The sequence below is a fragment of the Triturus cristatus genome, chromosome 5_1, assembly GCF_964204655.1.
Source record: "Triturus cristatus chromosome 5_1, aTriCri1.1, whole genome shotgun sequence".
Classification (NCBI taxonomy): domain Eukaryota; kingdom Metazoa; phylum Chordata; class Amphibia; order Caudata; family Salamandridae; genus Triturus; species Triturus cristatus.
Genome location: NC_140587.1, coordinates 698,295,014 through 698,307,442, shown reverse-complemented (window position 1 = coordinate 698,307,442; position 12,429 = coordinate 698,295,014). Strand labels below are relative to the sequence as shown.

At 52.9% G+C, this 12,429-nt stretch overlaps 1 protein-coding gene across 3 annotated transcripts in view; it reads right to left on the bottom strand.

Annotated features, from left to right (window-relative positions):
- Positions 1-12,429, bottom strand: part of PRKDC (protein kinase, DNA-activated, catalytic subunit) — a 2,754,228-nt gene that overhangs the window by 549,083 nt on the left and 2,192,716 nt on the right. For all 3 annotated transcript variants that reach the window (XM_085605657.1, XM_085605658.1, XM_085605659.1), the window contains one exon: positions 519-699. In XM_085605657.1, coding sequence (XP_085461783.1) covers positions 519-699 — 181 coding nt within the window. The remainder of the gene's footprint in view (positions 1-518; positions 700-12,429) is intronic.

Below are 12,429 nucleotides of genomic sequence, written 5' to 3'. Positions count from 1 at the left end.
ACCAAATCAGCCCAGTCAACGTTTCATCCATACAGACTTCCTCAGGGATTGATGCAGGCAGGCATGTGGCTTCCAGCATCACTGTTAAATTCACTCTAGGTTATCACACAAAGGAATATTTTTTTCGGCACCATTTAAATTTCCTATTAATTTTAAATGGGCATCACCATCCAAGAGCACCATGAGTTCTCCAACCCATCAAGCAAAATCCTATAAAGAACTCATGTCGCTCTTGGATACAAATGCTACAGAATGGACTTAATACCTATGAATTACACAATATTAGTGTGAAACATTCATGGAAGTTCCTGTTTCCAGTCTGCACCTGGATTATTTTGAAGTTGAGGAATCTGCAGGTAGAAGTATCCATCAGAATAGTACCTCTTTATATCTATCTGTAATAAACCTCGGCTGCAAAACAGTGCACCACTCAAATTTAGGCAAATCGAACCTCCTGCACAAACCCATCAGTACTAACTGACTTACCTGCACAAACCCATCAGTACTAACTGACTTACCTGCTTCATTTATTTCCTCTTTCCGGAGATGCTTATCACAGAAATCAACCAAAGTCATGTAAGCTTCAATTGCTCCAGCTGTGTCTGTATTTTCAAGGGTATGCGACTGTACCTCCTCCTCAGCCTTTTTTACTGCACTGCTCAAATAAGTGTGAGCTTTCTTGTAAAGACATGCTGCTATCTATAACAGAAGTAGAAAGACAACTAGCCTTTAGTATAATGTGGAAGTACACAACAGACAATATGTAGTGAATATGCAATATCTATTAAAAGTACACATAGATAAGATGTGCAGATAGTTCAGGCAAGAGCAAAGAGTAATCCTCCAAGGCTTGAGACATCTCCCACCCTCGAGTAGATTTCTGACAATTCCCTGCTACAACATCCCTCTTTTATACTTTGTGCTTCCAAAAGGACACAGAGTTTGGATAATCTGACTAGGTGTCTCAGGAACAGACTGCTAAACATGCGCAGGAGTTTTATGCAATTAAATGAATGAAAGAATGTGCTCTTCAGAATTCACAAGAATGTGAGGAGCTTGGCCCAAACTCAGACCTGGGTGTTTTGGGCATATAGATAGGCTCACAAGAAACAAATACATTGTCTACTTTTTCTTATAAATACAGGAACTGACAAAAATCGCCACTACTCTGTGACACATGGAAACTGCTTGCAAAGTTGTTAGGCCAAATTGTGTGCAGCTGATATCTTTCATGTGTGCCTTTAAATACATGTCGCCCCTCTCACAGAAATGCAGTGCACATACCTCTATTTCTTTCATAAGCAAGTAGGGTAGACGATACAGTCAATGGTGAGGTCATGGAAGTTGTTAATAGAAGATACTGTATGAATGGAATTACAGTAGTTAGCTTAGACACATCTGAGGGCATTATTCTTTGGGTGCATCTTCTGGGATTGAAAGTGAATTTGACCAGAATACTCGAAGGAACATGTTTTACTTAAGTTTAGCAGTTTGATTTTATATTTTCAATGCTGTGAAATAATTTTCCAAAACAACAAGTTACTTACTTTCGGTAACGATATATCTGTAAGAAACATTAGTTAGATTCCTCACCTTAGAATATCCCCAGGCGTCAGGCTGGATCCGGAAAGATTTTTCGTCAGCAATACCCTTGCACGTCGCTAGGCGTCGTCTGCGGCTCGGCGTCTGTCGTCGGCATGACATCGTCGGAGTACTTAGACGCCACCCTCGCGTGCGGTCGTCAGTTCTTGTACATAGCTTTCCGCGCCAGGAACGCAGAGCCATGCAAGAGACCGACACCGGTGCCAAAAAATGCTAGGGCCCTGAAAGGGATAACCTCCACCCTAGATATCGGTTCGCAGAACGGGGAGGATGGGTGGTCGGTGAGGAATCTAACTAACTAATATTTCTTACAGATATATCGTTACAGAAGGTAAGTAACTTGTTCATCTGAAAGAAACACGTTAGTTAGATTCCTCACCTTAGAATAGATACCCCAGCAATACCAACCCCGGTGGTGGGTCTGCGAACCAAGATCACACCAGAAAGTCCTGGAGAACAGAACGGCCAAAGAAGCCGTCTCTCCGGACTTGGCTGTCCAGGCAATAATGTTTAGCAAACGTGTGCAGCGAGGCCCATGTTGCTGCCTGACAGATGTCCTGCAAGGGGACACCCTGGCCCAGGGCAGTAGTCGCCGCTGTGGCCCGAGTGGAATGGGCCCTCAGCCCTACAGGAGGTTCCTTTTTAGCCAAGGAGTAACAAGCTTTGATACACATAACGACCGACCGAGAGATGGTCCGCTTGTGCACCGCCCGTCCCTTCTTAGCGCCCATGTAGCCAACAAAGAGTTGGTCGTCCACCCGGAACTGCTTGGTGTGGTCCAAATAAAAGGACAGCGCCCGATTTGGGTCCAGACGGTGGAGCCTCTCTTCCTTTTTCGAAGGATGCGGAGGCGGAAAGAAGGTGGGCAACATAACAGACTGCCCGATGTGAAAGGCAGTTACCACCTTAGGGAGAAAGGAATGGCGAGTCCTGAGAACAACTTTGTCCGGATGGACAGAAAGAAATGGCGGCTTAGAGCCTGGAGCTCACTCACTCTTCTAGCAGAGGTGATGGCTACCAGGAAAGCAGTCTTAAGCGTCAAGAGACGAAGGGGACAATTATGAAGTGGCTCAAAGACCCTACTCTCCTACAGAGCGCAAATCAGAAACGTCAAGACCAGATTCAAATCCCACTGAGGCATTACGAAAGGGACAGGAGGAAACATGTGAGTAATGCCCTTAAAGAAGCGAGAAACAACAGGGGATTTGAAAAGAGAAGGCTTATCAGGAAGCCATAAGAAAGCAGAAATAGCAGAGATAACCTTTAAGGGTGCCCAGACCAGAGCTCTGCTGGGCTAAAGAGAGAAGAAAGAGGAGAACCTCAGAAAGAGGGGCGGAAAGGGGATCCACAGCCTTTGCTGTGCACCATGCCACAAATGTGTTCCACCTGCAGGCATATACCGATTTTGTGGAGGGACGCCTAGCTGCCAGAATCACATAACAGACTTCAGGAGGCAAGTCAAATGGCATCAACTGTCGCCGCTCAATCTCCACGCATGGAGGTGGAGGCTGGACAGGTTCGGGTGGAGGACCGTCCCCTGCTGCTGCGACAGAAGGTTCTCCTGAAGAGGCTGTCGTATCGGGGGATCGATTGACAGACTGAGTAGCTCGGGATACCAGTACCTTCGTGCCCAATCCGGAGCCACTAAGATGACTTGGGCCCGGTCGCGCCTGATCTTCAGCACTCTGGGCAGAAGTGGTATAGGCGGAAAGGCGTACAACAGACCGCAACAACACTCGCGACAAAAGGCATCCCCGAGCGAGTGCCGCCTTGGAAACTCCAACGCGCAGAACTGCTGACATTGCGCGTTCTCTTTGGTGGCGAATAGATCTAACCAAGGCTCTAACCAAGGCTCTCCCCACTGCCGAAAGAGGCCTTGCGCCACGTCCGAGTTTAGACGCCATTTGTTATCCATCATGCACCGGCGGCTGAGTTAGTCTGTTCTGGTGTTCAGAGCGCCCGCCAGATGTTGAACCACCAGGGTGATGCCCTGATGTTCCAGCCATGTCCAGAGGCGCAGAGCCTCCTGACAAAGGGTCCACGACCCCACCCGCCCTGTTTGTTGCAGTACCACATGGCGGTGGTGTTGTCCGTGAACACCTGCACCACACTTCCCCGGACAGAGGGAAGGAATGCCTTCATTGCAAGTCGGATCGCCCTCAGCTCCAGAAGGTTGATATGGAGCCGGGACTCCGCCGGAGACCAGAGGCCTCTGATCTCCGCCTCTCCCATGTGGCCCCCCATCCAAGGAGGGACGCATCCGTCACCACTACGTGCTCCGGTTGGGGTAGGGAGAGGGATCTGCCGCTGACCCAAACGCGGTCCGTAAGCCACCACTGCAACTGTCTTGCAGTGCCCTCCGAGATCAGGACGTGGTCGGACAGGTTGCCTCGATGCTGGGCCCACTGATCTTCAGGTTCCACTGCAAAGCCTGCATTCGCCATCTGGCATGATGCACCAACAGGATGCAGGAGGCCATCAGACCCAGAAGTCGCAGCACCTGACCGACACCCGGGATAGAGGCCGAAAGATGGGAATCAGAGCCTGAATATCCCAGACCCGCTGTTCCAGAGGATAAGCCCGGAACTGCGCCGAGTCCAGAACCGCTCCGATAAAGAGGAGCTTCTGGGAGGGACTCAGATGCGACTTCGGCACATTGATGGAGAACCCCAGCAAATGCAGGAGGTCGGCCGTAGTCTGCACTGGGGCGAGCCCGCCTTCAACAACCAGTCGTCGAGATAGGGGAAGACTGGAACCCCCAATCTGCGTGAACACCCGAGGGGCACAGGTGAGGCCGAAGGGGAGCACGGTAAACTGAAAATGCTCCTGGCCCACCGTGACCCGCAGGTAACGCCGGTGGGCCGGCAGGACGGGGATGTGGAAATAAGCGCCCTGCAAGTCCAATGCTACCATCCAGTCTCCAGGGTCTAGGGCAGCCAGAACCTGAGCTAAGGTGAGGATCTTGAACTTCTCCTTGCGGAGGAAGGCGTTGACGCTCCTGAGGTCCAAGATAGGGCGTAGGCCCCCTTTCCCTTCTTGGGAAACAGAAAGTAGTGGGAATAACAACCACGACTTGCTTCTGGACCAGGAACACGCTCGATGGCCCCCTTGGCCAGGAGGGCCGTAACTTCCTCCTGTAGAAGTTTCAAGTGATCCACCCAACATGCGGTGGTACTGCGGTGGCATGCCTGGAGGGGTCGCCTCAAAGGGGAGGGAGTAGCCCCTTCGGACGATTTGCAGCACCCACCTGTCCGATGTGATGGAACGCCAGTGGAGCTGGTGATGGCGAACTCTGCCTCCCACTGGCGTGGAATGGGCCTGAAAGCACGGACTAGTAGGGCTTTGAGGCGGATGCTGCCGGGGTAGATGTGGACTGACAGGCATGTTGTCCCCCTGTACCGCCTCGGCGGAATCCACGTCCGCGTGGAGGTTGGTTCTGCGGCCTGTGGCTAGGCAGACGTGAGGGGGCGCCCCTTCCTTGGCCACGAAAGGGGCAAAAAGCGGAAGTTTGCGGGTGCGGGGCCGAGATGCCCAAGGACTTGGCCGTAGACCGGGAGTCCTTAAAGCGCACCAGCGCACTATCCGCCTTGTCGCCAAAAAGGCGACTGCCATCGAAGGGCATGTCAATGAGGGTGCTCTGGACATCCACTGAAAAACTCGTGGACCGCAGCAAGGCGTGGCGGCGGAGCGCCACTGTGGTCGACATCGCCCTACCCAGCGAGTCCGTAGTGTCCAGTCCACATCTGATAGCGTGCCGCGCTGCATCCCGCCCCTCGGCAATAGCCTGGCCGAGCCGCGTCCGAGCCTCCTCCGGACACTAGGGCAGCACGTCCTCCACCATATCCCACAGGGAGTGGGAGTAACGGTCCAAGAGACAAGCGGTGTTAACAGACAGCAGTCCCAAACTAAGGGAGGAGAACAGCTTCCTACCAAACTGCCAAAGTCTCTTGGATTCCCGATCCGGGGGAGCAGACGGGAAGGAGGTCTGGGAAGTCGAGACCTGGATAACCAGGCTCTCCGGCGTGGGGTGCAAGGACAGAAAGCTGGGTTCGCCCGGTGCAGGGCGGTGGCGCCGGGCTACGTTCCGGTCCACAGGAGGTACTGTGGAGGGCTTGGACCAGGTGCCCTTCAGAACGTCCAGTAGTGCTTCATTAAACTGCAGCAGAGGCTCCGAGGAGCTTGCTGACGGTTGGAGCACCTTGGTGAGGAGGTTAGTCCTCACAGCCACAGCAGGCAGCTCTAGCCCAAGGGCTTCGGCCGCCTTGCGCAGCACCACAGAAAAAGTAGCACCTTCCTCCGAAGCCATGGTCGGAGGAGAGATGAAGCCAGTGTCAGGGGAGGTATCAAGACCACTGGCATCCCCCAACTCATCTGCCCAGTCCTGTGATAACTGACCCTGCTGGGCCAGAGGGTCCTCAGACCCCTCCCAGTCGTCACCGTCATCCGATTCCTGGTAGACAGGTGGAATGATCGGAGTCGGGCAGAAGATGAAATTGCCACCCATCGGCGTCGGACGCTGCGCCGGGTGGCACCGCTCCGACGCCAGGCCCGGACCGGGACTGAACCGGGGAACGGCCGAGGGGTCGTGAGGTCGGCCGGCGCCGACTGGGATCCAGGCCTGGATCCCACGGGGACCTGCGGCGTCGGGACCGAAGTCGGCAACGGCGCCGGGGCCGGAGCCGCCGGCTCGCTAGGCCTCCCAGTCGAGCCCGCGGGGCCTGAAGGCGCGCCGACAGGCGTCGATGGTGGAGCCAGGCCCCTCATGGCCGAGAGGAAGGCACTGACCTCCGCCGGAGTCGCGTCGGTCCCAAGGACCGGCGGGTATGGGGATGGACGTGACTCCTGCGGCTCCGATGGAGCTGCGCAGGTGGTACCACCCGAACCCTCAGCCGAGTGACCGGCGAGGGGAGCCCGAAGAGCGATGTCGCCTCTTGGACTTCTTATCATGCTTCGACTTACCCAAAGACTTGGAACCAGACGAGTGGTGGTGGTGACTGCAGCTCCGCGACCAGTCCCTCGACCTCCTCCTCGACCGGGACCGTAAACGGCGTGGAGCCAACTGCCGGAACTCCAGTAGCTTGCGGGACCGCTAATGCCTAGCCTTCGAAGTTAGGGCCCGGCAGTCGAGGCACGACTCGGAATCGTGGTTGGCCACAAGGCAGTAGAGGCACCGGCGGTGGTGATCCGCAACCGACATCAGTCGGTGACAAGAGTCACAGGGTTTGAAACCAGGCATCCTACCGGCACCAGAGTCGAGTCGACAGAGTAGACCAAAAGAGTCAAAAAGTTTAGTCAAAAAATGACTAAAAGGGTATGCTCTTCCCGGATCGGCGCTGACTGGCGCGGAAAAAAGAAGAACTGACGCCAGCGCGAGGACGGCGTCTAAGTACTCCGACGACGTCATCCCGGCGCACGACGCGGACGACGGACGCGGAGCCGCAGACGACGCCTAGCGACGCACAAGGGTATTGCTGACGAAAAATCTTTCCGGATCCAGCCTGACGCCTGGGGATATTGTAAGGTGAGGAATCTAACGTGTTTCTTTCAGTTATGATTTCTCAAAGCGAACGCTACTGAGAGGTGCACTCTCACCAATCCATTGATGGCAAATAATTGTAAAGCAAGGAAAGTTCAAAAGAAAAAAAGATGAAATCAAACTGCAAGACTTCAGTAAAACATGTTCCTGTGAATATTCTAATGAAATCGACCATCACTTTAAGAGGCACCCAAACAGAAAGGCCTGCAGAATATGTGTATAGCCCACATTCTTTGAATTATCAATAGCAGGCAGAAGTCAACAAAATGGCACAGGTGCTCCGTTAATTCTATTAATTCTATTAATTCTAACTTAGAATAGGTAGTAGAGGTTTAGAAGACCACACATCTCAATTCTAACAGTATAGGGAATATGTAAAAAACCTTCTGACCATATATAGGTGGTGCTGTAATGGTACAATAGCACCCTACTACCACAGGTGCCTTAAAACATGTTTTTATGATATACTTTCATGTGAACACAAAAGAACTTAGTATCCAAGTACTCAAAAGGAAGTCTAATGTAGTCATTTAAATGATCACTGTCTTGGTTATCTTAATCACTATTAGTTCAAATGAAAGCCAAAAGCCAAATGTTTGTCGATCTGCAGCATGTATTCAACAAAGAAACAGCCAACATGTGTTTTGTCACACTGAGGTGACTTCTTCAGGGCTGAAAATACACATACACGAACAAGTTACTTACCTTCGGTAACAATGTATCTGTAAGAGACATATATTAGTTATAGATTCCTTACCTTAGAATTACCCCCCAAGCGTCCGACTGGATCGGGAACATTTTTCTTCAGCAATACCCCTGAGCAGCGGTAGGTGGTGTCGGTCGACTCCCCGTCTGTCGGCGGCATCACGGTCGCCGGGATGACGTCGTGGTGCCTACTTAGACGTCGCCCATGCGCGCTGACGTCAGTTCTGACACGACTTTCCATGACAGAAGCGCAGAGCCATGAAACACACTGACCACTGGTGCACCATACTAGGGCCCTGCAAGGATGTCCCCATCTTTAAAAGTCAGTTCGCGGGGAGGATGGGTGGGGTGGTAAGGAATCTATAACAATATATGTCTCTTACAGCCACATCATTACTGAAGGTAAGTAACTTGTTCATCTGAAAGAGACTATTAGTTAGAGATTCCTTAACTTAGAAAGATACCCCAGCAATACCAACCCCGGAGGAGGGACCAAGTTCATACCAGAAAGTCTTGGAGGACAGAACAGGCAAAGTAGCCGTTCCTTCGGACTTGACTATCCAGGCATTAATGTCGGGTGAACAAGTGCATACAAGCTCACGTGGCCGACTGGCAGATATCGATGAGTGGGACTCCACAGGACAAAGCAGTACTTGCTGCCGTAGCTCTAGTAGAATGAGCTCACAGCCCCACTGGAGGTTCTGTTTTAGCCAAAGTGTAACAACTCTTGATACAAACGACTACCCATCGAGAGATGGTATGCATTTCTTGGCACCATCATAGCCAACAAAGAGTTGATCGTCCACCCGGAAGTCCTTCGTGCGGTCAAGGTAGAAAGACAGCGCACGTTTCGGGTCCAGATGGTGGAGTCTCTCTTCCTTGGAACGGTGCGGAGGCTGGAAAAGGTGGTCAGAGTAATAGTCTGTCCGATGTGAAAAGGAGCGACAACTTTAGGCAGGAGCGAGGGTCTTGTTCGAAGCACCACTTTGTCCGGATGAACAGATAAGAAAGGAGGCTTAAAAGGGAGTGCACATCAGGTAAGTCAAAACAAGGTTCAAGTCCCACTGAGGCAATATGAAAGGAGATGGAGGAAATAGATGAATAATGCCCTTAAAAAACTACTTACAATAGGGGACTTGAACAAAGATGGCTAATCTGGTAGCCGAAGAAAAGCAGAAATGGCTGCCAGGTAGCCTTTAAGAGTGCCCAGAGCAGATACCTGCTGTGCCGAAGAGAGAAGGAATTAAAGAACTTCAGAAAGAGAGGCAGAGAGGGAATCCACAGCCTTTGCTGCGCACCATTCCACAAACTTATTCCATCGACAGGAATATACCGCCTTAGTGGAGGTATGCCTGGCTGCCAAGATGATATTACAGACTTTGGAAGGTCCAAAGCTGTAAACTGTTGCTGCTCAATCTCCATGCAAGGAGGTGGAGGCTGGACAGGTTCGGGTGAAGGACCGTCCCCTGCAGCTGAGACAGAAGATCCTCCCAAAGGTGCAGTCTGATCGGAGGATCGGTAACCATGCTCAGGAGCTCAGGGTACCAGACTCTTCGTGCCCAGTCCCGTGCCACAAGAATGACTTGGGCCCGGTTGCGCTTGATCTTCTTCACCACTCGGGGCAGAAGAGGCACAGGCAGAAAGGCATACAGGAGGCCGCAACGAAAAGCATTGCCGAGCGAGTGCCGCCTTGAAAACTCCAACGTGAAGAACTGCCGTCATTGCACAATCTCTTTGGTGGCAAACAGATCTAACCAAGGCTCTCTCCACTACTAAAAGAGACCTTGCACTACCTGAGTGAAGACGCCATTCGTGATCCACCAAGCACCGGCAGATGAGTTTGTCCGCTCTGGCGTTCAGAGAACTTTCCAGGTGTTGAACCACCAGGGTCATGCCCTGATGTTCCAGCCATATCCAAAGGCGAAGGACCTCTTGACAAAGGGCCCACAACCGCATCCCCTCCTTGTTTGTTGCAGTACCACATGGCGGTAGTGTTGTCTGTGAACACCTGCACTGCTTTCCTTTTGAGGGAGGGAAGGAATGCCTTCAGTGCCAAGTAATTCACCCGGAGCTCCAACAAGTTGATATGAAGCCCGGACACCGCCGGAGACCAGACCCCTCTGATCTCTGCCTCTCCCAAGTTGCAGCCCCATCCCAGAAGTGATGCATTGCTCACCACCGTGAGTTCTGGTTGGGGAAGGGAGAGGGATCTGCCTTTGACCCAATCTTGGTTCGTTAACCACCACTGCAGTTGTTGCGCAGTTCCCTCTGAGATCTGGACGTAGTTGGAAAAATTCCACTGATGCTGCGTCTACTGGAACTTCAGGTCCCACTGCAGAGCCCGCACATGCCATCTGGCATGATCCATCAGTAGGATGCAGGAGGCCATGAGGCCCAGCAGCCTCAGGGTCATTGTCATCAAAATCGGGATAGAGGCTGAAACATCTGTATCATAGCCCGAATATCCCGCACTCACTGCTTGGGAGGATAGGACCGAAACTGCACTGTGTCCTGAACAGCTTCGATGAAAAGGAGCGACTGAGGAGGAGTCAGGTGTGACTTCGGCATGTTGATAGTGAACCCCTGAGGCTGCAGGAGGTCTGCCGTAGTCTGGAGGTGGGAGACGACAGTCTGGGACGAGCCCATCTTCAACAGCCAGTCGTCGAGATAGGGGAAGACTGGAACCTCTGATCCGCGCAGATGAGCTGCGATCACCGCCATCACTTTCACGAACCCCCGAGGGGCACTGGTAAGGCTGAAGGGGGAGTACAGTGAACTGAAAATGCTCATGGCCCACCCTAAACCGCAGGTAACGTCTGTGGGATGGCAAGATGGAGATGTAAAAATAAGTGTCCTGTAAGTCCAAAGCCACCATCCAGTTTCCAGAGCAGAGAGGACCTGAGCAAAGGTTAGCATTTTGAACTTCTCCTTCCGGAGGAAGCGGTTGAGGGTCCTGACGTCTAAGATAGGATGCAGGACTTTGTCCTTCTTGGGCACCAGAAAGTAGTGGGAAAAGCAACCACAACCTACTTCTGGGAGAGGAACCCTCTTGATAGCTTCCTTGGCTAAGATAGCTGAGACTTCCTGGCGGAGAAGTGCCAAATGATCCTTCGACATGCGATCGAAAGACGGTGGCATGGAGGGAGGGGTAGTCTCGAAGGGGAGGGAGTAGCCCCTCCAGACTATGTGCAAAACCCACCTGTCTGAGGTGATGGATTGCCAGTGGGGGAAGTGATGGTGAATCCTGCCACCCCACTGGCCGCTGATGGGCCTGAAGGGTCAGACTAGGAAGGTTTGGAGGCGGCTGCAGTAGGGGGAAAGGTTGGACTGGCCCACCCGCTAGTTGGCAGACCTGCGTTGCTGGGTCCCACGTCCGCAGCCACGCAGAAGCTGGGCATCTTGCATGGGCCAGTGGCTAGACTGGGTTGGACGAGGTGGGGTACCCCTGCTGTAGCAACGAAAGAGACAAAAGGCAGACTGTTGTGGATGAGAGGATAAAGCGAGGGCCAAGGATCTAGACGTAGCCTGAGAATCCTTGAAGCGCACCAGTGCCGAGTCTGCCTTGTCACCAAAAAGGCAAGGATATCGAAGGGCATGCCCAGCAAGGTTGACTGGACGTCCCCCGAAAAAAAATCAGACGTCCTCAACCAGGCATACTGACGTGGCAATCGTTCTGCCCAGAGTCGGTGGTATCCAGTCCGCAACGGATTGGGAATTTTGGTGTGTCCCTCCCATCTGCCCCTGACTGGGAGAAAACGGCCCAGGCCTCCTCCGGGCACTGAGGCAGAACTTGCGCAACCATATCCCAGACTGTATGGGTATAGCAGCCCAGGAGGTATGTGGTATTCACGAGTGAAACACCAAACTGGAGGAAGAGACCATGCACTTCCCAAGATGATCCAGCTTCTTTGATTGCCTATCAGGGGGTGCGGAAGGGAATGCACAGTTCGAAGAAGAGGCTTGGACCACCAAGCTCTCAGGAGGGGTGTTGGGAGAGGAAAATGGGATCGCCCGGAGCCGGGCAGTGGTGGCAGGCAATTGTCTGTTCCACAGGAGCCCCTGTGCTGGGCGTGGAACAAATGCCCAGGAAGGACGTCCGTGAGGGCTTAATTGAAGGGCAAGAGGGGTTCAGAGGAAGTTGCCGTCGGTTGAAGCACCTCTGTCAGGAGGTTAGTCCTGACTGCCATTGTAGGGAACACCAGGCCCAAAGCCTCGGCTGCCCTACGCACCACCACTGCATAGGACGCTCCCTCCTCCGTAGCCGCAGTAGGGGGAGAAAGCATGCCAAGGTGTGGGAGGTATCCAGACCACAGGCCTCACCCAATTCCTCTCTCCAGTCCGGCTCTTCCAGCTGGTCTGTTGAAGGGTCCAGAGAGCCCTCCCAGACCTTATCGCCACCCTCAGGGCTATAGGGAACACCTGGGAGGAACAAGGGAACAAAAGCCCCCTCCAATGTGGGATTCGATGTCGGCCGAAGTTGATCCGGCTCTGTGTCCATCCCGGGGATGAGGATAGGTAGGGCATCGGCCGGGGTAGGTGGGATTTATGCCAGCGAAGGTCGATTGAGGTCGACCGGCATAGATCCG